The sequence below is a fragment of the Gymnogyps californianus genome, chromosome 7, assembly GCF_018139145.2.
Source record: "Gymnogyps californianus isolate 813 chromosome 7, ASM1813914v2, whole genome shotgun sequence".
NCBI lineage: Eukaryota > Metazoa > Chordata > Aves > Accipitriformes > Cathartidae > Gymnogyps > Gymnogyps californianus.
Genome location: NC_059477.1, coordinates 19,694,907 through 19,719,592, shown reverse-complemented (window position 1 = coordinate 19,719,592; position 24,686 = coordinate 19,694,907). Strand labels below are relative to the sequence as shown.

At 37.7% G+C, this 24,686-nt stretch overlaps 1 protein-coding gene across 6 annotated transcripts in view; it reads right to left on the bottom strand.

Moving 5' to 3' along the window:
* The window catches only part of ATF2 (activating transcription factor 2), a 52,970-nt gene extending 30,300 nt beyond the window's left edge, over positions 1-22,670 (bottom strand). For 3 of the 6 annotated variants that reach the window (XR_007766738.1, XM_050899856.1, XM_050899859.1), the window contains exons 1-8: positions 22,311-22,370; positions 18,720-18,753; positions 12,782-12,850; positions 12,076-12,145; positions 11,049-11,128; positions 9,521-9,617; positions 7,639-7,757; positions 5,430-5,558 (exon numbers count right to left, since the gene is read on the bottom strand). Coding sequence is in view for 5 of the 6 variants with exons in the window: in XM_050899856.1 (XP_050755813.1) it covers positions 5,430-5,558; positions 7,639-7,757; positions 9,521-9,617; positions 11,049-11,128; positions 12,076-12,100 (450 nt within the window). In the remaining variant the exon portion in view is untranslated. Of the gene's footprint in view, positions 1-5,429; positions 5,559-7,638; positions 7,758-9,520; positions 9,618-11,048; positions 11,129-12,075; positions 12,146-12,781; positions 12,851-18,719; positions 18,754-22,310; positions 22,371-22,610 lie in introns of those variants that run through there. The other 3 variants (XM_050899858.1, XM_050899860.1, XM_050899857.1) reach the window with 2 other exon arrangements.
* Between the last annotated feature and the right edge of the window lie 2,016 nt (positions 22,671-24,686).

Below are 24,686 nucleotides of genomic sequence, written 5' to 3'. Positions count from 1 at the left end.
TCTGAATAAGGAAGACATTTTATGGTGTCCTTATGTACATTTCAGGTTCAGTCCATTGTTCCAGATTTAAACAAGAGAAACAAAAGAGTTTTATGGTTCAGTAAAAAGGGAAAAAAAAAAATCTGTCTTATTTCTAAGCCTTTATCCCTTACCATGTACTTCTCTTAACTAGAGTGCTACTAAGTTAAAAATACTTGCAGTGTTACATTCATAGCATTGCAAAATATATACATATCCTGATGCAGAAGAAATTATTTGAGCACAGAAATTAAATTTCCTTAGTTGCAAGTACATAGTAGACAGAATTGACTATAGTTCTTAGCTTAGCAATCAGGTAAAGTATATTATCAATTAGAATGTAGTACCTGCATTTGCTGTTTCTGAAAACCTAGAAATACCTTATTGTAACTAATGTGTTCCTTCTCAGGAAACCCTTGATATTGTCAGACTTCAGATTTACCTTCAGACAGGATTCTTCCAAGTTATTTATTCTTTTGACACTAGCTACTGCAATCAATGGCACACAAAACTACACTCTTAAGACCAGCAGACTTTAGTTGCTCCACTGTTAAACCATAATTCAAAGAGAACATCTTGTACCTGTGTCATATAGGCTACACTGATAACCATTTGCTCTGAATTAAGCTTAAGTTTTTAAAATTCATCCACAAAGCTTTAAGTAGCAAGGCCTTAGCTGTCTTATAGATTGTTTTTCTTTTTATACATCCATTGCAAAATGCGTGTGTTCCTCTGAGCACTTCATAGAACTGTAAGTGGGCTGGCAAACTGTGGGCTTTAAAAAAGAAAGGACTTCAGATGATGAAATTTTCTCCCTTCAAAAGCTCAGAGGCTAGATTTGTCATCAGGGTTCATTAGTTCGTTCAGGCTTTTCCCCAAGGGACCTAAAAGACTATTTACAGTGAATCAGAGTTTTTGGAAAATAACAGTGAGCTGTATTGAGGAAAGTAAGAATTTTTTCTTTAGTATCAATCTGGTGTATTTATAAATGTTACAATATTTGAACACAGTACCTAGAATTACAGATGAGCATTCAGTCAAAAGAAGAAAACATCTAGTATGGAATTGCAGAAACAGAAAAAAAAATTGGGAAGAGTTGACTAATGCATATTCTTAGGACAGGATTAAACACTCCTTTGCAAATAAGGAATTTGGTATAACAGCTATGCAGATCTTATTCAGTGAGCAGAGCCACAGGGAAAACATAAAGGAGACTGAACTGCTTGACTGTGGGAAATTAGAGGAAGGCATGAGGGGAGAATACTTGCCCTGATAATCTTTTGGCAACGGTCAATTCAGAAATTAATACTGTGTCATTCTTCACTGGTTCCAGCTTCACCCTTTCCTGCCTGCTGTTTGCCACTATTACCTGTCTCGTTACTGTGAGCAAGGAGCCACTACAAAGTCCATTCCCATTGTAGGGATCTGACACAGGAACACCCATGTTTGCCCCTAACAGCCAACAGAGGTGTAAGAGCTCTTTTTCTTGTTCTTCCTTTCACCTGAAACATCTTCATACATGGCAACCACATATATATAAAAGTATACGTATAAATATAAATTTAGATATATGACCACCACAGAATAAATAGCTATGGCAAAGTAATTCTAATTTCCATAAAAAAGGGGAAAGAGACAGTCGGCTAACAGCAGCCATGGAGCCATGTATATAGCTTTAATACAAAAACGTAAACTAACCAGATATTCACATATTCTCAACAACAGTAATGCCACAACAGCCCCTTCTGTAAGGGTTTGTGCCAGTGGCTTCTCTAAGTACCTGCGTGTGTGGATGAGGAAATAGCTACCAAAATACAGAAGGCCAAGAAGAGAAGTGCTGAGAGGCAGCATGTGAAAGTCTCCCAAGAACTGATAAGCTCCAGAGAAAAATGGCCCTGTTGAATTTGCAACAATTCATAAACTCAAAAGCCCAGCTGAATCTGTATGCTAGCATGAACATGCTGTGCAATTCAGACATCCAAAACCACGGTGGCTGCTATATGCAAAGAAAGACTACAGGATTATATATACACTTGAGGAAAGAATGGACCCCTTGAAGGACTTTCACAGAATCATAGAATGGTTGGAGCTGGAAGTGACCTTTAAAGATCATCTAGTCCAACCCTTCTGTCAAGGGCAGGGACATCTTTCACTAGATCAGGTTGCTCAGAGCCCCATCCAACCTGACCTTGAACACTTTCTGAACACCCACCTAGAAGTCACTGGCATGTCAGTACAATCTTCCACCTCTGAGCAAGCAGCTGGGATTGGCCTCCCAACTGTTGCTGCAACCAGGTAACTATGTACGAGTGAAAGAGTAAGTTATGGCACTCTGTGAATACTTACTGGCTATTAATAACAACAGCTTAATTAATGGGTGTTCTAATAAATACTGACTGTAAAACTCGGTCTCTCCCTGGCTTGATCCTCTACGAGGAAAAAGGTAATTTGCAACTTTCAGACAAAGTGCTCTATGGAAACCGGATTTCAGCAATGGTCAGAAGATTAATGTATAAAATTCTGAAATAAATCTATAAAATTCTGAAAACAGAAACCTCACATGCACACAATTATTTCTGTGTGTTATTAAAGACAGTATTTGTGCTTTGTTTAAAAGATCAGAAACGATCCTCAACCATTAAAAGAATAACACAGTCACTGACGAGTGTGTTTATACAGTCGAAAACAAAAGTATTTTCAACTTCCTCTTTACTTCTTACACTAACTTGCTCTATGTACACTCTGAAAAATGCATGCATGTGCTAGTTACTGCAACAACGTGGCAATAACACAAGCTGCACGTTTAAGTAGTATGGATCTAAAGGAAACTTAGAGACTTATTGAAAGGACCTCTCCAACTCTTTTATTCTTGAAACTAAAAACCACTGAATTGGAAAATACTTCACAGAAGAGGATAGTTACTTGATTTAAGAAGTGTTTTCAGAGATGCGTATTTGCAAGTATTTTGTATCTAAAAGCAAGTATCGTGCAGTAACTTCCTAATTCTATCAACAAATACACAGAATTCTTTATGCAGAAATGTAGATGGCCAGAACTAATACTGTAATTGATTATTACTGTAAGAAAACAATTGGTTTAAAAATAATTAAGTTAGGCAATAGCTATCTGACAACTAAGCAACTTGTGAAACACTGTTGAGGGTCACCCCTTAAAGTACTGTTAATAAGCAACTATAATGAGTTTGAAAGCTCTCAAAGAATAAATTACATTTCATTTGCTTATTATTTTAAGGCTAAAAGGCTTTATATACTTCTAATGATGTCTTGGTCTATTCAAAGCAGAATATCAACTCTTACTGAAGCCTAACAGAACTCACAGAACTCTCAGAAAACTAGGAAAAGAATTAAGCATAATTTTCTAAGAGTCTCTAAGAAATTCCATTGACAACTACAAGGAAAATTAGAACTGTCTTGCACATACATTAACAGGCTGTAATCATTTAAGGCTACTAAAATATATTCAGCCAATGAAATGGTTACAGTGGCATATATATTTTAAAACCAGCTATGCCCTGAAAAAAACCCGTTCCCTCCTTCAATACATCTATAGAAGGAGAATATAAAAATCTAACTGAGAAAACAGCAACACTCTGCTCACATTTCTCAACTTCTGCAGGCCACATTCAGCAGCAGCACACTCCAAGCAGCACCCTCATCCTTGCTCAGCTTGTCTCTACAATCAGACATCAGAACAGCATTGAGCAGCAGCAGCTTTTCACTTCAGCACTGTTACAGTGACAACACTGAAATTACATCATGAATGAGACAAGTTTATAAGTACTGCCAAGCATTGAGATATAATTTTCACTTGTAATGATGCTAATGAGATACTGAACCACTCCTGTATAAAGATATTAATATTATCTCCTGCCAAAATTAGAGTACTTAGAATGAGTATTCACAGCGAAAAAACAAACTAACCTCTGAAATAAATGAAATAAAGACGACTTAAGATTTGGACTATGATTTGCTTAATCTAAGCAGCTCTTTACATGTATTCCTTTAAACTACTTGTACTATTTCTGAGACTACATGACTGCCTTGATTACCTATGATTACTCATCCTTGCTAACTAATAAAACTCAGCGAAGCTTTGTGAAGACAAATCTGAATTGAAACTCTCTTAAATTTCTGTCACGCACTTAAAGGCTCTTCTCACATTGGTGCCTGTTGGTAGGATAAGACAAGGGGTGCAAGTTGAAACCAGAGAGGTTCAGACTGGATCCAAAGAAAAACACTTTCACTACAAGGACAGCCTGGCATTAGAACAGGTTGCACTGACAAGTTGTGCAGTCTCCCTCCTCAGAGGTTTCAAGACCAGACTGCGTAAAACCCTGAGTAACTTGGCCTGATCTCAGAGCTAACCCCTGCTTTGAGGAAGAACTGGACCAGGAAATCCTGTGGTCTCTTCCAACCTGAATTACCCTGTGATCCTAAAAAGTCCTGCTGATTTTTGGGAATAAGGTAGCTAAGTCCCTCAAACGCAGACTGCCCACTGAAGATGCACATAGAAAAAAGATTGCCTAGAGCAACCAGATTGCTTTATTATGTTCTACTCTCAATTTTTTTTATTTATTGAAGTAGGAATAGAAATAATTAATTCATTTCACTAATTTTGCTTCATTTTGTGTTCTTCAAGAGAACTCCACATGATGAAAACACTGCCAGTCCCATATCAAAGTTATCATTACTATTAAATCACTTATTTCTTCTTTAAAGCAATAGTTCTAAAACTGATTTGACTGCAACATCCTCTAGTGACAGACAATATTGCAGTCTTCTATGAGTATTCAAGTAAACACTAAACAAGCAAATACCTGAGATGACCACTTTTAAACATACTGCTATAGCTTAAAGAGCATAAAATTTGAAAGAAAATTATCTGGTGCTTAGCTTTGAAAGACAGCCCATTCATCCCTGTACATTTCTGTAGAACATCCCCTGCTGTTCTACAAAACAATTTATGGTAAAATACAGGATAAACATAAAAATGTACACATGAAGAGTCACAAACCGTTGACATTATTTAAAAAAAATAAAAAAGACTCAAAGAAACTGATCTTTCTTTGCTTTTTTATGAATCATGATGCATAAAACAGAATACAGAGCCCCGTTAGCCTTTTCTAACACAGCATGAATACTAAATTTTATTTCCTTTCTAGCTTTACTGGATGGCCACTGTGAGGGAAAGAAATAATTGCAGTGAGCAAAGCTAACTAAAGAATTGAAAAAAATTAAGTATACGTCCACAGGAATATGGCAAACGAAAATTCTTTTCCTTTCAACCAGCTAAGTAGTGTGGCTATCATCACATACAACAAACTTACAGATCATCAGAAGATTCGAAAAATAAATTCCGAAAAGGGGAAAAAAAAAAAAAAAGGTTCTGACCTTTTCATCATTGGTAGTAGACTCTGGATGAGGTAAAGGACTATCTTGATGAGTTGTCTCTACAACAGAAGGTTCTTCAATTTTATTTCTTATAATCGGTGTTGCAAGAGGAGACAGATCTAGAGGCATCTAAGAGCAACAGCGTAAAACAAAATTACTTGATCTCTAAAAAATTAAAATACACAACAAAATGTAAACAATTAAAGAGAAATATCAGCCTTATAACAACAGAGAGGTGCTGATGTTTGGAAGATTTTGATGCAGATGCATTACCAGTCAAGGCTATTTTTCCAGCATCTGCACAAACACCAATCTTCAGTAACACTTTGTCTTTCAACACTGATGTCAGACTAAGTATTTTCTTCTTGAGAATTAAAAAAAACTCTTAAAGTTTTCCTTTCCCAAGAGTCACAGGAAAATTATAGCTGATGAAGGATTGTGCTACATTTAAAAATTTCAGTTAAAAGAAGGTATTATCCTTCTATAAATTATTGTATCACACGCCACAAAGCACAAAACCCTAACTACATTTCCAAATGAAGAAAGCTATTGTGGACAATCAATTTCAAACTTATTGCAGCAAATAATTATTGAAAAGCAAGTTTTATATTACAACACAGATAAAATCCACCAGGACATCCGAAATGCCACAAAGAAATTAAGTTACAAAAATACTTAAAGCAGTACTATAGATTTGAAAGCCTATACTCCTGTCTAGTCTGCTATCCAAACACTTTTGGAAGAAACTTCCCCCAAAGTTCATCTTCTATTTACGTTCTTCCAGATGCTTTTTTAAATACAATGCCTAGTTTTCCTACGGAATATATTACTAATGGGCAGGTAAGACTGTTAAAAGTGGAATTTCTTTTCACACCACATCCGAATATGAAATACTACAGAAAAAACCTAAACTATCAACCCCCTAGAAAGTATGCTATTATGGTAAATTTTTCCACCCCTTGCCATGATTGCTTATGTATATTGATCAACTAGAGATATAGCAGGACTGTGTTTCTTCTCATAATACAGAGGGTAGCTTGGAAAATTAATATCAATTAAAGAAATTCTTAAAATGTTTAAAATATTTTGCAATACCTATAACCTCCTCCAAGGTAGTGGTGAATTACGCAGAAAATACAGTATTAGTAAATCCAGAATTGGTATTACCATATGTAGTGTTTTAAGAACACTTAGCATACACCAATTAAAAAAAAATTTAAAAAATCATGATTTGGTATACTTGCGGTAATAAAGTAAGGGTGAGGCTTTGTCAGGAATGGCTAATAATCCATCCTGTTCACAAGTACCTATTAAAATCTTTACTGAAACAAAGAAAATGTATACAGATTTTGCAGAATCAGTATCTGCATGAGTATAAAAATAAATTTTTTTATCACTGCCTATGGAAGTCAACCAGGTAATCAACCAAAGGCAAAATTATTCAAAGGGGACACTGAACAAAATTTTTCATTTGCAGAAGTGTTTAAATGTTTGGGCCCCTAACCAGCTATGACTGGGAAGTACTAAAATAAATAGAAGAAACCACATTTAAATGTATGGGAAGTTCCTCATAAAAACATGAAGTTGCTAAACAGATACAGTCCAAATTTTTCTTATATCTCAATCTGTACATTAAAAAAAAGTAGATTTTTAGGTTGTGATCAATAATTTCTAGGCAAAAGTGATTTCAACACAGTGAATATAATTATAACCAAATTACCGACACTTTCAATTTAGTCAGTATTTAACTCACATTATCATGACTATTGATTCTTAGAATAACATTGGTATTTTAAAACTAATCAAATAATCAGTGTTCACATACTATTCTTTTCACATGGGTTTCTTGCAAATGTTTTTCTTTCTGCAAAAACTCTTTACTTTTCAGACTTATTTTTTGCTTATTCAGGGTCTAATGAAATTTCAGAACGAATGATTAACTTCAACAGATATAGACTAGATAATGAATTAAGACAAAGTCAATGTGTCCCATTGTCCATGCTAACTATGTAAAATGAATCAGGTAAACTAACCTTCAGAAGAGTAATCTTAGATTTGTATTCTCTCCATACAACATATATAAGCAGCTGGCAAATGATTATTGGTGTAGTTTAGAAGGTAATATATAAATCCAAAGTTTGCTTTTTTTAATGGAATTTCTGATATGAAAAAAGTAGCACCTCTGAGAAGAAAAAGGTTTTGAACATACTTTCTTAATGTCATCTTCAGAAGCCTTTTTAAACTCATTTTCAAAAGGACTTGCTAATTCATTGAATAAGCCCACTTCTTCACAGTTCTTCAAGAATCGAGTTGGTGTTGGCGTCTGATCTGAAATGAAGTGTATAAAAACCCCACAATTTTATTTCTCAAATACCATTTATGAACCTACTTATCATAAATATTTTTCAGAATAAAAGCAAACAGAAAGAGACAACATGGTTAAGACCTCTTTTATGCCTTGCAAGCAGGCTCCTTGCTGCCTTGCAGGGAGGCCAACCAACCAGAAGGCGTACTCCACCTGCTGGAGACAAGCAACTGAAGTTTGCAAACCAGTAAGCCCCTTACAGTTTTGGGAGGGTATCAAAGCATTTCTTCTGTCTGTGTCCAGAAACCAGAGGGAGCTATTCTCAAGTGCCTAGTCTAGCATAGCAGACCACTTCAGTGAGCAAGCAGGCTCTATTTTCAAATAAAGACAAGGCCTACATGAAGGCTTTAATATGAGAGAGAGAGGGAGGGAGGGAGGGAGGGAGGGAGGGAGAGGCAGAGCTCATGGACGGTTTGCTTCTTTCTTCTCATATTGTGAAAACAATAGTGATTACTTTCAAGTGCGTGGAACTTCCAAAGGAAGTAAAGTGTGATATTGTACACAAGATCGTGTTGACTCCTATGATGCCTGTATAGTCAAGCTGGAATCATAAGACTTCTGGTATGTGGGTGACTACTGCATGAAGCAGTTTCAAAAAAGTCTTTATAAAGTTTTTGGTACTATGTAAATTCCCCTTACTTCACTATTATTACCAGGTCAAAATTAACCACATTTGCCACAAAGTTAACTGCATTTAAAATATTGTAAAGTGGTATTATGTGCACCTTACTAAACTAAGCTGGCGTTTACAACTAACAGTTCACACACTGGAATGTGGCTGCAGAGACAGACTGTCATGGTTTCACTCTCAAACACCTGATTATTTGACAGGTCCCCTTTCTTATGGCATAATTGCCAAGGATCACGTTTAGAATTTTAAAATGTATAACTGCTGGTTTAAGAGTAACAATTTTTTTTGTCTGCTCATCCTAACAAATTAGCCACTCATAAGGAAAAAAATTCGGAAAATGTCTGAAAGCCTTTGCAAAGTTCACTTAGGCTGTTCCACCACTGAGAAAAACAGTCTGACTACAACTTTAGAATAATTAGCATGTGCTGTCTTCATTCAAGAACTTTAAAATTTATAATGCAATCAATCATTGGTGATTACTTCTGAACCTGGACAAACAAAAAAAGTTAGTTATAACTGACCAAGGGTATACCATTAATTCAGAGGTGGAAATACAGTAGAAGTATTTCGAATTTAAGCTAAAATTAAAACAAAAATTTGTTATCTTTCTTCTACTATCCCATTTAAAGAATAATAATTACCGATTCATTCTTCTAATGTCACCACAGTATGTAAAACACACTACATATTTTAAAAATTTAAGAGACAAGTAATATCAACAAAGAATTAAAACTTAAATACAGTTTAATCTAGTTACAGATCCTGTTAGGCATAGCCTTTATTAGTGTGTGTTCTTACTAAATGCTTATTACATAATTAATTCAATTATTAAAGTATTGATAATTGAAAAATACTTAGATTATATATCAGATCCAAATAAAAGTTACTTATGGAGAATAATACTGGCTTCAAATTCTGACAAAAGCTAATTATGTAAAAAAATACTGCCCAAGCACACATTGCAGACAACTATAGTGAAAAAAAAGTTTCATACTCTCTTAACAGAAGTCTATGCATTATGTACAGGAAATACATAAAACGTATGTCCATTCCAGCAGAAAAGTGAATAAACTAGTTATAAAAGTATATACTAACCAGCCACAATGACACTATCATTACGAGCCGGACCGAATTTCAGTGTCATCTCATGTTTATGTTTATGGACAGCCAAATGATCCTCATTGGTAAAACGCTGCAGCAGAAAGTTTTAAGAAATAGTTGTAATTTTGAGTGTGAACAAAGTAAATGCAATTCTACAGAAAGTAATTTTTACAACATGTAAAACTATCATTACTACCTTAACAGATAGCCCTCTTAGGCAGATATATCTTGTTCCTTGGTCAACAATACCAAGCAGAAATATAAAACTCAGATGATGTGCATAGTAACTAAATAGTAATGATATCAGGGAAATGGTAGTATAAGTACCTGCACTCATCAAAAGTCCAAGATAAAATTTCAGAGTGCTGCAGACTTCATCAACTGTTAGCAAACAGCCATTTGCTATACTAATGGATCTTGACAATGTTTAGTAATTGATTACCACTGTTTGATTTCTGTATTGTGCGTATTATCACAATAATGAGAATTGATCTGTAATCACAAACACAGACTTCACTGTATTTAATAGCGTAAAAATAAAGGGTAGCTCCTGCCCCTGACCATTTACTATATAAAATAAGAGGCAGATAGAATGGGAAACACTGGAACAATGTCAGACAACTGAAAAGCTGTGAATGAATTAAATGCATCAGCTTTTTTAAAATCTCCCAAGTTTTCAGAAGTATGCCAGTTTTGTGCATACTGCCCCCAAAATTTTGGGTACATTCTATAAAAAAAGCAGTAAGTACACAAACTAGGTGCTGTAAAATAGATATTCTTACTTTTACTAACTTGAAATTTGCTATGCATCTGTAATTGTTGGTAAAGTTAGTGTTTCAATTGAGATAATCTAAGAAAATGTTTCTCAAGATGCAGATTTCCTAAAAAGAACACATTTTACAAAATACTCAAATTCTTACTTTTCTTTGTGAACATTTGAGTCCCAAATTATGTTTCTGATTATTCCTCATTAAGTCACTCCACATATATCTTGTAACACATACACACCAAGTGTCATCTCTCAGAAAACAATACAGAAAGCTTAGTTGACCTCAGAGTATGGTCATCCAGAATACTTCTGTGAGAAAGGACATGTATATGTGGAGCTGAGAGGGAAATTAAAAATGCAGGATCGCTGAAAGACAGGGTGATACAGGCCAGGCACTTATTTTGTTAGAACTCTGTTGCCAAGGGTTCCAAATGGCCAGCTCTCCGTAGTTCCTGTGCCTTATCTCTAGATACAGCATAAGCCAGGAACTTTGGTGTTCTATCACACTAAGAGACTTTAGTACATCTTTCTGTCCCCACTATGTGATGGGCAGCCTCCTTCAGAGGGAATAGGATCTCCAGATCCTGACTCCCTCCCTCTATTCTATAGTATGAGCTGGCGTCTGGAGAAGCCTTGCCCATTTTCAGGGACATGAACTTCTCTTTTCTCCTTCACTGGAATCAAGGATTGCTGTAGCCCCATGATGCGTCTTCTATGAGATTTAGGTGCCAAAACACTTCTGACAGAGCTTACATCGAAACGAGATTCAAATAGGATGGGGACAAACATGTTGCTTAGGAGAAGGCAGTCCTCTTCTGTTACTTTTGATGTCTCTGAACATATTAGACATAATAAGAAATCTTAGTCCTTTCCTGCTTTAAATACAGAAGGCTCCATTAATATAACATTAATGCTGTCATTCATCATAAAACCCAAATTTTCAGAATAAAAATGAAAATATTTTGAACTCAAAATCCAAATAAATCCAAGTGCACTAATATAATTAAAAAATACAGCTTAAGAAATCAATTCTATATAAAGGCAGCAGAGATAATATAATGAAAAACTTCAGCTTGTTTAAGAAATTAATTCTATATAAAGGATTCAGGGATGTCCATCTCATGCAGTAGATAATGCAAATTCATTTATTTTCAGGTTACTAAATTAAAGTGTTAAGACAGCTTCCTTTTAAGCAACCATCTGCTAAAACACTCAATAATAATTTTACTTTTGTGCTCATATTCAGCTCTATATCTACTAATGCTGTTTGATAGAACACATTAAAACTACAATAGGAATAGAAATACATTTTGTGGCATGCATACTGTTAGCATCTTCCTATACACAAAAATATACATAAATAAAAACTATGCCATTAAATATTTGCAGTCACCATAGTTGTGAAGATTAGTGACAGGTGAGCTTCACAATGAGCTCCCCACTAACATTGAAATATTCTGAAAAATACAGGTTACCTGATATAAATTAGGATGTTTCTTGATTTTTTTTATTTTTTTTTTAATGAAAGCACATAAAGCAGGGCTAACAAATGAAATTGTTTTCAGCTCAGAAAGGGTAATTAGGTTTTTTTCTTCTATGGATAGCATTTTCTGAATAAACACACAAAATACTAGAAATTCTTGCTGTCATCTGCTTTTCAGCAAAACATAGATACTTTCTACCAATTATCATAAATCCCCTTTTCTTCAATCCCTAGAAATACGTTTCACTGTTTTACTTCTATTTGATCTATGTTAACAACTTCAAGTCAAACCATTACCTGGCCACATCCAGGGGCAGTGCATAAAAACGGTTTGTCATCACTCATATTCCACAGGTCGTTGTGCTACCTGTATTAAAATGAAAATGGAACAAATTTTACAAATATTGCAACAAATTATCAATACATCAACATCCACAGGATATTTTAATATTCAACGGGCAAGAATTTCTGCCTTCTGGCTACGGTAAGAATCTAAATACCCAGGATTCAAGTAGAATCTGGATTCCAAGCTCTGTCAGGAAGGTACACAAAACCCAACAGAGACATAGTAGGTTTTGAACATACATCTCAATTGGAAAGGCAAGTATTCATACGTAACATGACTAATTGCAAAAAGTATCTGAAAACATAGTAAGACAACTTGTTACTGAAATAAAAATAAGTCGTAATAATGATCCAATTCGCACAATTAAAAAAAGAACAAAGCAGCAGACAACATCAAGTAGTCAAGGATACTGTGCCAACAGATGAGAAAAAGTGGTTGATTCCTTAGTCTTTTCATAATCTTTAAAGCTCATATTTAAAGATAAGTTAGCAGATAGCCCTTTATGTAAACTGTTACAAATTTAACTACAAAAACATGTACCTTAGTCATGTTTCAGCTATACAACTAAATTACCAACAGGCTAAAAATACTTAAGAAGAGATACTAATTATATTTTGTGCTGTTTTGCATACTCACCACACATACTAATACACATACCTGCCAGATTTCACATATAAACCTGTTTCATAGGGCAAACTATCATATCCTCCTTTTCATGGCAATGAACTGTAATTGAAAGAAGATATTAATTACTATGCATGTTAAACATGTAATAATACATGATTTTGTAAAAATAAACAAAACACGGCAGTTTTTCAAAGAAATGGTTTACTTCAATACATCCTCTAATGAGTTATGCCTTCTCTCAGACAGAAAGAGATGCTTCTACTCTCTCATCCTGCAAGCACAGAACAAACATCGCAAGGTAGCATCACTCCGCTTCAGGAATAGAAAGAGGGGGACAGACGGGATTCAGCCAACCTGTGCTGGACAATGCATGCAATGTGGATGCTGTGACATCAATGACAAAAAAAATAAAGTTCTGGTACAACGAACATATAAAATCAAGATATTGTTGTCACATCACTAAACCCAACAGTGATGAGTAACTAATCTCAACACTAAAGTTACCTCATTTTAAGGTCAAGTTACAGGGTGGGGGGGGAGGATGAATGTACCAAATTAGCTAATTAGCCAGGAGACAACAAGCACTCTCAACCCAGCTGTGGCTTTACCCTGGAGGAAATACATTCATCTTTAAATATGAGTATTTGTATGGAGATCTAACAATGTTAGTTCTGAACACTGCTTAGCTTGATGAAGCAAATAAAGATGAATAAAGATGTCTTTATGATTAAAGATCATAAGCAGAATAAATTCATCTCTCTCCCAGCAGGCTGGTCATGAAAAGTTGCAAGGCTTTTGAAACTGTCTAACTATCCTAAGAATGTATACTTCTGGTACACCATTTAGCACTAGACGCAAGACAGATCAAGTAAGCATAAGCAAATAATTTAAGACTTAATACCCCAGAGATCTGTAGGGAACATGTTACCCAATCCTTTTGCCTGTGCCTGTACAGTAAAAAACTACTGTATAGACTTTCTGGATATTACTTCAAGGAGAAGGAGATCCCAGTGTCCTTGGTCATAGGCACCGAATATCAAAGAAGCAAAAGATGGAGTGGAGGAGATTCCGAAGTGTCACTTCTAAATACATACGTTCAACAGAATGAGGATACTGAGCTGAGATCACAAGCCAAGAAGAGATGAATGGCTGCCAGAAACTTTAGAGTCTTTGGCACTGACAACTCAGGGAAACATTTATGTCCCAAAGAAAGGATGCCAAAGCAAATCAGGGATGGAGATTGTTCTGCTGTTCTTTGCAAAGAGTTCATAACCTGTCTCAAGTTTCTGAAGGGATGAAATATTTCTTGAACTGTTCAAACTATCAACTTGGTACTGTCACCAATAAAGAGTCTTAAAGAGGTTATGGGCAAGTCTGAATACTCATGACTAAGGCTTCAGGGTAAAAAATAAGGCCCTTATCAATGAAGCTTTAGGATTACATCCTTATATTATCTAGAACTTCAACAGACACTTAAAAGCTATCCCACGAGCTTATTATCCTTGTTCAGCTATGCAACAGTCAGATTTTTTTTAAATGCAGGTTCAAAACTAACAGAGTCACTCTCCTTTAGATCTCAAAAGGAATTTGCTCTGTTAAATCGTGATCATGGGGCACCATATAGTTATATATGGCTACAATACGCACATATGGATATATATTATGAGCAGAAGAGTTATATCTGTATCAGAAGTGTCTGAAGGTATAAGAAACAATTCTGGGTTTTTTTTATCCAAAGGATGAAGACTTTTATTAACAAAAGTGCATGTAGGGCATTTTTTCCACTCTGTTACTATAGTTTGTTGTCAGTCTTTGACAAGTGCATAGTATCAGCCATAAAATCTACTCCATCCATACTGTTAGTATTTTTCTTAGGTCATAAGCTGTAAAGATCAATTTTTCAAGTCTGCTCATTTTCTCTTTTAAAGGCGTATTACCAAAACACATATTTGCATACGAAATTGTTATCTGGTTCCATGTTTTGGTTTGTGAAGCCTGTGAATTTTGAATGCCCGATTTATAAACCAAAAATCAATCCTTGTGAAAAAGAAAAAAGTGGTGTCCTCCTGGCAAACTTACTGGAAAAAAGTTGGAGATAAATTCATTTCCTGATCTTTGTAATATTATTTGACTGCAGGCCACAAGGAATTTTGTGAGGTAATGCCTTGTAAAGAGATTCCAGCTAACATCTGAGGGGAAAAAAAAAAAAGTATCTTGAAGCACTGGAATTTTTGCACTTAAAAGAGAAAAGAAGTTCACTCACGCATTCCAGCAAGACCTCGGACATTATAAATCTAAACAGAAACTGGATCTGACAGGATGGGAAAACAAAGGGCTCACATTCGTTACTGTAGCCAAATTGGTAAGGATTGTATTTACCTATTACAAAGACAAATGCAAAGCTTGCACCTAGAACGAAATAACTCCATGCAACGGTGCAGGCTGAGGGCCAACTGGCTGTCAAGCAGCTTTGGGGCAGAACCTTTAACTCCTGGTGGACAACAAACTGAACACGATTCAGCATCATGTCGCTTGCAGCACTGAAAGCTAACAGCCTACTGGGCTGAATTAGCAAGAGCATAGCAACCAGATGAAGGGAAGTGATTATCCTCCTTTATCTGGCACTCATGAGGCTACAGCTGGAGTGCTGTGTCCAGTTTCGAGCCCCTCAAGACAGATGACAAACTGGAGAGAAACGAGCAGGGGCCTCACCAAAATAGTTAGGAGGCTGGACTATTACAAACAAGAGGAATATCAGGAAGCAAAGCTTGTTCAGCATGGAAAAGGAAGGCTAAGGAAGGATCTAATTGCTGTCTTACACTACCTAATGTATTGCTATAGAGAAGACAGATCCAGACTCTGAATAGCATACAACAAAAGGATGAGATGCAACATTCACAAGCCACACCAACAAAGTTAGGAGCAAGTATAATGGGGGGGGGGGATTTAAAAAAGCCCAAAAATCACACAGTGAGGGCAGCTGAACAGGTTGCCCAGTGGGGCTGTGGAATCTCCATCCTTGGAGATATTCAAAATTTGAGTGGATGAAATACTAAGCAATCCAAGATAACTCTGAAATTTGAAGTATACCATAAAGACGTCATAGCTAGAAACAGAGGTGAACAACAGCAAGACAATCCAAACTCGGGTAATGTTCTGACAGCTTTAGAAGACTTAGCACGGTTAACTTTACAGCCCAACAACTAAAACTGTTGCTGCTAGGGAAAACAAACAAACCAACCCCATCCTTTGCCTCCTCTTTTCCTTCTGGATTGTTTGTTGCCTGACAGGAGTAACAAGACTAATACACAGAAGGCAAATTTTCAGAAAAGAAGTTTGTGATTGCCACTCTGATTTCAAAAGGCTATCAGAGACTGACTGCTCTAAGAGACAATATCACAGTAAGAAAGAAGAATTTAGAAAATACTCTTCTCCTGAAAACCAAAATAGCAACTTAAATGCCATCCTGACAAAAATGTTACTCACCCGACCAAATGAGAAATAAAGTATGTAAACTGCTAGCCCAATCACTAGAGATGAATTACAGCCACCTTGGATTGTTACCCAGGCAACAGCAAACACCTTGTCCCATAGAAAAAAAGATGGTTCCTGAAGCAATCCAATCTGAATGTGAAACTCCAGCCTTAACTTACCTCTTCAGATAAACTGAATAGTTCAGTGACACGATTCTTACTACAGTCCACTGAACTGCAACTTTCTTCTGCAAGCCTTCCAACCCTAAATTGCTTTCAGTAGCATAAAGAAACCCATACATAGAATTCTTTTGAGTTACACTGAGAAATAGGATCAGAGCTGAACATGGGAAAACCATGAAATAATCTCCGCAGTATAATCAACTTTGGTACTTAAATCAGAAAGTAATCTCACTTTTTTGGTGTTTGCTCCATACTTTCAACACAAAGGTAAAATACTTTCACATCACACCTATTTAAAATGTCATAAGCCTCCTTTATCACTTTTGGAAAGCAAACAGTACAGTAAAATATATAAATAAGTATATATACATGTTTAAAATATATATAGTACAGAGAAATAAAAACAAGTTTGCAAGCAATTTACTAATATTTAGGACAGTGTGTTTATTTAAAAAAACCTGATGTTTTATAGAAAAATCTTTATTATCTAGATGTGCTACAAAAATAGCTTCAACAATTATTTGTATATTTTTATAAGATTCTAATTAAACATCTTAGGTATGCTTTCTGGATACTATTACTACATACTCTGAGGCTTGCTTCTAAAATACCTGCCTGTAGACAATTTGTAAAAGAGTAGAATCATACACTGACTTAAGCAATGTCTTGTTGGCTTATTTCACCAGTAAAGGTTCTCCTGTTTTCTCTTAATTCCCTACATACGTGCGCATGGAAAAGACAACTGACACCTCATTTCAAAAATTTTTTTCTATTAAACATTTAAATAGCTGTTTAAAATGTATACATATTGATAATCCTTGCAAAAACCTTTCCGAATTTGCTGAGAAAAGTCATTCTTCACACATACCTAGTAAAGATTCATCAGACTTGCAGCTAAAGCCTCTGAACACTTTACCTGTATAAAGCATGCTGTATGCCAGAAGACCTCTATGCACTAACCTGCTCATGGGCTGTGCAATCTTACCCTGTAATTACTTACTCTAAACACTGTAGCAATACAGAGACTGCCCTCCTGTAACATCAGGGCTGACACAAACAGCATGGAAGAAAACAGCCTGAACTGAACACAGAAAAGACAGACAACTATAAACATTTAAAAAAACAAAACAAAACGAAACAAACCCTTAAAACTTTTCAATGTCAGCATTCCTCTACTGGCCAGCAAGCAAGAAGAGATGCACATTCTCACAAGTGTGTCACCCCCCTAAACTGGACAATCCATGGAGGACAATCTGACAGTCTGCCAGATACAGTCATAGTTGGTTTATCTACTACCGCTTACATGTGATGCAAACCCAAGTTTTGCAGCTAGACTGACTACTCGCATGTGGCTCCAACTCAAGAAACATCTGTACATTCTGGTTCGGAAAAAAAGAAAGTTGGACAGAAACTGTATTAGGCTATTGAGACAAATCAGAACTATAGCAGTCCATCAGCATCAAGTCTCCCCTGGGTCTATACACTACAAAGTGCTTAAGTTACAGTATCAGTGATGTATTTTCCTACGGATGTTTGCATTTCCTCAAGACTGATCATGTCTACTCAATATTTCCTTTTATTCTTTACATTTGATCTGGGATTGTGCCCCTTTTTACTGCAAGATACAAACCCTTACTGTAAACAGAATTATTAACTCTTAGTAAGCTTTTCTGTAGATCTCATCATAATGTGTAATTGCTTTAGGTAGTGTAAGATTTTTAAGATTTTACTTTAAAGCTTCATTTTATAATAGGAAACTGAAGCATAAAAGGGCAAGGTCAAAATTTTTCAAAGTTTTTATCAACTTTAAGAGTTCTACTTGAGGTGCATACTTTTTCAAAGTAAGGTGGACTGAATATATTTGCCACAGTAAAGAATAACATTCTTTTAATGGTCACCTCAAGAGCTGAATTTAGTGTTTTGCTTGGCTCCATACAAGAATTTTAAGAGACATGCTTCTTTAGATGAGAAAAAACAAAAGTAGCTATTTTTGTTTTCCAAATTTAAACACTTCAGAATTAAGAGAGATGGCTTTCTCATGCAACCAAACAAATCAACACAAATCAAAATGAACAGGGCACATTTTATACTTTCAATACTTGCATACAGCATCGCACAGCATAAATTTTAATCACCTCTCACATTTGAGCCTATCTTTATTTCCACAATTTTCTAGAGAGGCAGACTTGCAAGTTTTGCTTTCAGTAAAAATCAGAAGTTAGCACGTAGCATACACCACTTAATAAGAAGTAACATAAATAAATAAAATCGAAATTTGTATTTTAAAGGAAAAAAATCATTGCTCCACTTACCTGGAGGGACTGGAACAGCTATTTTTTCCGTTTCCTATAAAGCAAAAGAAGAAAGGTGAAGCAAAAGTGGTGTAATTAATACTTGATCATTACAGTCCACTGTATTTGTGTAATGCCGTTGAATTTAGCATTCCTAAAAAATAAAACTGAATGATGAAGAGAATGGAGGAGAAAAATTTGAAAAATAAAAACATTCCTTCTCATAAAGAAACTGGGATCACCAGAAAGTAGCTCAGTAGATTCTGCAAGAAAACTATAAGCCATAGTCCAGAATATTTAAAGGTTGTAAACCTCAAAAACTGGCAAACAGGAAAACGGGAGCTCCTTCTTCACACTTCACTGCTTAATAGAATGGTTGTGCTATTTCCCAGAAGATACATGATCTGTTTCAGAGAGTTCTGGGGAAGAATAAGGAAGAATGTAATGCCTGTAGCAGAATGCTCAGATTTTTTCTTTAAAGAAGTCAAATGTTGGGCACTTTTTGCTGATGTTATTAGTTAACTGCTTGTAACGGATGTCTGAAGTTAATTCCATACCTTCCATGGTTTGTCTAAGATTCCATAAGGGGTAGAGCATGTGGACAAGAAGAAAAGATGCAAGAAGTGAGGATGATTGACTTAACAAGTTCAAATAAGAACAAGGAAGCCAGTTGGACAGCTAATCACATGTACAGGAACAAAGCAATTAAGTTACTTCAGCTTTGCTGAAGGAGCAGGCTTTTTCCACGTGAAGGTACATTTCTGGTAAAAGGAGAGCACTAATGGAATAAAGAAAGGTCCTTAGGCCTAACGTGTCCTGTTGGCTGAATATGGCAGCTCCTAAGTCAACCCCCTGGCTTAAGTATTTTTCAGAGGCGCCTTGATCTTTCTTTGACTTACTGGAAATTCATGCTGTGTGAATACAGCTCTTGTAGATAAGTGAAAGGCCAATGAACCTCAGAGAAGAAATACACAGGGGTTAATATTCCACTGATCTTTTCATAATTTGCTTATAGAGATACTAGGACTTACCTTCCCCAGCTCATTTATCTAGGTCTGAACATCTTAATATTACCCATCAACCTAACAAACATTAGAAATCCAATCTCCTTTTGCTACACTACTTTCAACAAATTTAAAAAAAAAAAAAAAGCTTAACAAGAAGTTACTTCATTTTTACATTTTTTCAGATTGCATCCCTGAAGTATAAAATTGAATACAATAATTAAGCATTTAATTTAAAAAAAAAATCTTTAAATGTATCATAAATACCCCACTACAGGACTTCCATTGCTCATTAAAACAGAATAATCTTTTTCTTTCCTGTAAGCAATAATAAAAATGACCATTGGCATTTAACTAGAAAGGGAAACATACTATATTGCTTGGAGTAACTTACTGAAGAGAAGCTCCTATCTGAACTGAAGCTAAGGGAAAAGTTCTCAGGCTGAACTGAAACTCACACAGAACAAAGTTGGAAACAGTATAGCATAAACTTGAAAAAAAATTATTGCATAATTATTAAATATTGACTCATATTTCTATCACTAACTATATCCAATGCCTCCTTAGAGTCACATTATTGATCTGAAACAAATGTAGTTAAGTTATGCAGGACAATGACAACTTGAAATATATTTATTATTCCAAAAAAGAAGTTAATAGTATTGAATCATGTTTGCTCCTTTGAAAACAGTTAATGCATTATTTTTATACAGAAAAGCAAGATTATTTTAAGAAACCAGAAAAAAATGTTGAGATTAGAAATAACATAAAATTTTAAAGTTAGTAAAGCTTCTTGAAGCTAAAAACGTGTATTTGTAAGTTTAAACTAATAGTGGAAGGAAGAAAAAGAATAGCTGATGACAGAAAAGGAATTTTAGGCACTAGATACACCCAAAATTTAATTAAACAAGATTCAAAAGAATGCCATATTTCAGGCTGCTCAACACTTTGTCACAAAACAGAAGTAGCATGAAAACTAAAATTATTTATAAAATTATGTATGATCAAATTTAAGACTTGAAAGCACCTTATGTCAGATGCTGCATAGTCTAGAAGTTTCTGGAAAAAGACATACCAAACATGTTCATATTTCTAGAATTCAAATCAGGATAGAAATATCAACTACACTGTGAAGATCAAAGGCTCAACTAGTTGATTAAGTATTAGCATGCAGTATCAGTATTAAAACATAAACTCATAATGGATTTTTAAAAAAGCTGCTTCACTCCATGTACACATTAAGGTTTTTTTGTTATTTCACTTTTTTTTTTTGATGCATTATATAACAAGCAGTCCCTGACAAAGTTATTGTTTTGTTTTTTAATAAGACAACTTTCTGACTCTGATTCTGGAATGCAAAATTACAAACACTAAGAGAATTCAAGTGAACACCTAGCTTGACTATAGTTTGTCCCTCTAAAATTACATCCACAACTGGATGTCCATTAATAGACAATAACTTATGTTTCAGTGGAAGGCTGAAGAAATCACGTCTAGAACACTTATGGAAGACTAGGACCACAAGGAAGTGTCCTCCTCATCCTATCAGCTAGTACTGAATTTAGCATCTAACATAGACCTAGCAGTGTTATTACCTTAACTTCAAGAACATTTGTTTTTATTAACCTTGTCTAGCTTTACACTCAGCAAGAGCTTGGGACATGACATTCACTGCCGTGAGTACAATATGACAAGAAGAAAACAAAAACATTAAAAGGTGGAAGAGAAAATACACTTTGGCCATATTCAGAGTCACTATTTGGAAAGTAGCAGATGATTCAGAATTTCCAGCTTTATTAGAATTTCTCATTCTAGTGCAAGGAAAAAGGTGACAGTATCACTACTTGAAGACAAACATCTCTGGGAGAAAGCAACATAACGAAAAGCAAACGAGTGACACAGAGTGCATGGATGGGACATGGAAACATATTCATGAATCTCACTCCAAGAATAGGGATGCAAAAAGATTGTAGAATGAATAAGACTGCAGAAGCAACATGGCAGCACACATAGCCCCTAACTCCAAACATCAAGTTGCATCATGGCATAAAACATTTGTGCCCAAAACATCATGCAGCTATCATTGCTTGAGGGTCTGTGATGTGTTTTTTCACGTGAAACCTTCAGAGACCCTTTATTAAGACAACTCGAGAGGCATAATGCACAATAACAGGCAAAGTCAATGGGGCAACTGGTCCAGAAGGTCCACGTTCACGGCCAGATGCCAGGCAGGCCAACACCTCCCTCTGATGCAGAAAAGCTGTTCTTACCCTCACCCCCAACGCCCCCACCCCCACCCCGTACCCCTCTCGGCACCCTCCTCACCGGCTCCGGGTACGGACCTAGATCTCCCTTCAGAGCAGAAGATGGATGCAGGGAGAGGCCTCCTTGAATGTGAGATGAGGCGGAAAGGCCAGGCCTGGCTGCCCCCTTCCTCCTGCCCTCCCCCCTGCCTTTCACCCCCCGCCCCCGCCGCGGGCCGGGCCCGGGGCAGGTACCGGCGATAACCCCGCGGGGCAGCCCGCTTCCGGAGCGCGGGGCGCTGCAGCCCCCTTCACCCACTCGCCTCCCCGCCCCGCTCCCTCGGGGCGCCCGCCAGGACCCCTACCTCCGGGCGGGTAACGGTCTCCGCGGCGTCGGCCGGGCCGCCCCGCCCCGCCCCGGCTTTAGGGGCGGCGGGAGCCGCAGGCCGCGGTGGGGGAGGGGGCTGCCGTGGAGAGGAGCGGCGGCGCCATGTTACTGCCTCCCGGGTATCCCCCGCCTACTGCCGAGCGAGGCCGCTCCCTCCCCTCCGCCCTCGGTGCGCTCGTCCGCCCGGGCGCCGCCGCAGCGCGGAGGGAGGAGGAGGAGGAGGAGGAGGAGCCGCCGCCGCCGCCGGGCCGCGCCGCACTCGTGTTTACAAACTCACCCCGGGAACGCGGGCCGAACCGCACATTAAAGGCCGGGTCCCCCACAGGCTTCCGTCACTTCTCGCGATAGCTCAGCCGACATCTCCGCGGGCGGCGGGGAGGCGCGGGTCACGTGGCGGGGAAGGGCAGGGCGGAGGACGGCGAGCGCCGCTGATTGGGCCCTGTCGGCGGGGGCGGTTGGGGACGGTGCGCCGGAAGCGGCGAACGCCTGGGCGCGGCCGCAGCTGAGCGGGCGCTGCTGGCTCCGCCCGCGGGTGGGCGAGCGAGGCGCTTCCTCCCGCGCGACCAGCGTATGGTGCTAACGGCAGCCCTCACGTCGGCGAACGTACGGGCTCGGCCCCTCGCTGCCACTACCGTACCCGTTAGTGCCGTTACACTGCTACCCAGTATTCAGAGCAGGAATACCGCCCTGTCCCTGCCAGGCACCCCGAGCGGAGGTGGCCGGCCGAAGAGTTCACTGGCCGCACCTGGGCAACGCATCTGCCAGCAGAGCCCAGCCGAACGGCGCCTCTGCGCGACCCAGCAGGCTGGGTAACGCGGCTGCTGAGGGCGGATCTGTGCGGCCACGCCGCGCGGGGAGCTCGGAGGAGGCAGTGCCCGTCCTCTGGGGCTGGTTCTGCCGGAGGGCGGGCGGCTGCTGCCAGGGGAAGGCAGCAGAAAGCGGGTACGGACTAACCCGCTGCAAGGCTTCGCTCAGGGACAGCGCTTGTCACATCTGACTTCTGGAATAATCAGCCCTCCAAAACCGCGTACTGGCTGTATTCCTTTGGCTGCCCCATCTCTCTGCGCACCGCAACTCTCGCGGCAGGAGCTAGGTGCGTGCCTGAAGCCATCGTTCTGCTCAACATTCGCCTTATTTAACACTGCATCAAAAATGCTGCAGCACTGTACAACGAAGGGAAGCGCCTAAATTTTACACAGAAGGAACCGGAAGCATTTTGGATGAATTTTAAAAATATCATAATCGTATATGGCAACACAGTTTAGTTAGTATGTGCTCTGAATCACAGATGAAGTTTCAATTCTGTGGCTGTGTATCGTTTGAAACTGACTTGTTCTGAGACTGATCGGAGAGTATAAGACTATGAATAACAATAAAAAATATTTCTAAAAAAGTAGTATTAGTTCCAGTAAATTACATTTTGTCTAAGTTTCCCTGAACTTGCAAAAGACAATATGGTATGTTTCATTTCTTGTAAATTGTTTTGGTGGGCACTGTACAGCACTTCTGCAAAGTTCTCTGAGATAAGGCAGTATAAAAAACACTGCATAGAAGTACACCGTTTACTTAAAGGTGGAATTATTCCTTACTGTAAGCATGTTGCAAAGGGCTCAAATGTGAGTGCAAAAAGAAAGGAATAGAGATCTTCTTTCTTCACGGAGCAACTAAGACCTGTATTGGAAACAAGTATTTTTCAGTGGTTTAGCTCTACCAGCACATGGCAGCTGAACCTGAACAAAAACAAACAAACAAACAAACAAAACAAAACTGCAAGTTATTTGCCTTTCTTCAGTCTGAAATTGGTGCGAAAACCATAGAGGGAAAGCAGGAAAAGAAAAAAAAGCAGCAGGATGGAAAGGATGAATCACTTTTACCTGCAGCAATAACTTAAGAACATAATTGGTAACATAAGCATCTCCTTCATTATACATTAAGATAACACTGTTGTGCACATCACTTTCAGAGGTGGAATGATGTCTGATCTACTGAGACAGCAGGCAGAACAGTTATTCAGAGACAATGAAGATCTCTGCTTCAGCTGGCTTCATCTTCAACACTGAAACATGAACACAGTCTTTGGATCTGGAGAACCTACAATATGAATTTTCACGAGTTGACAATCTCTAAGATCAACACAGTCCATGTCAGAAGAAACTGTGAAAAAGGTTTCAGGAAAGTGAAGCCTATAGTGTCACCTCATGGAACTTTATATCTAGTTTCTCCGACCTATGAAAAAGATTTCTTGAGGTAAACTCTTATGGAGAAGATCAAGAGCCCTTGATCCACTGCTGCCCAATCACTGCAAAGAGGTTGGGTTTGGTTTGGTTTTTTTAAAAAACATTTAATCTTTTAC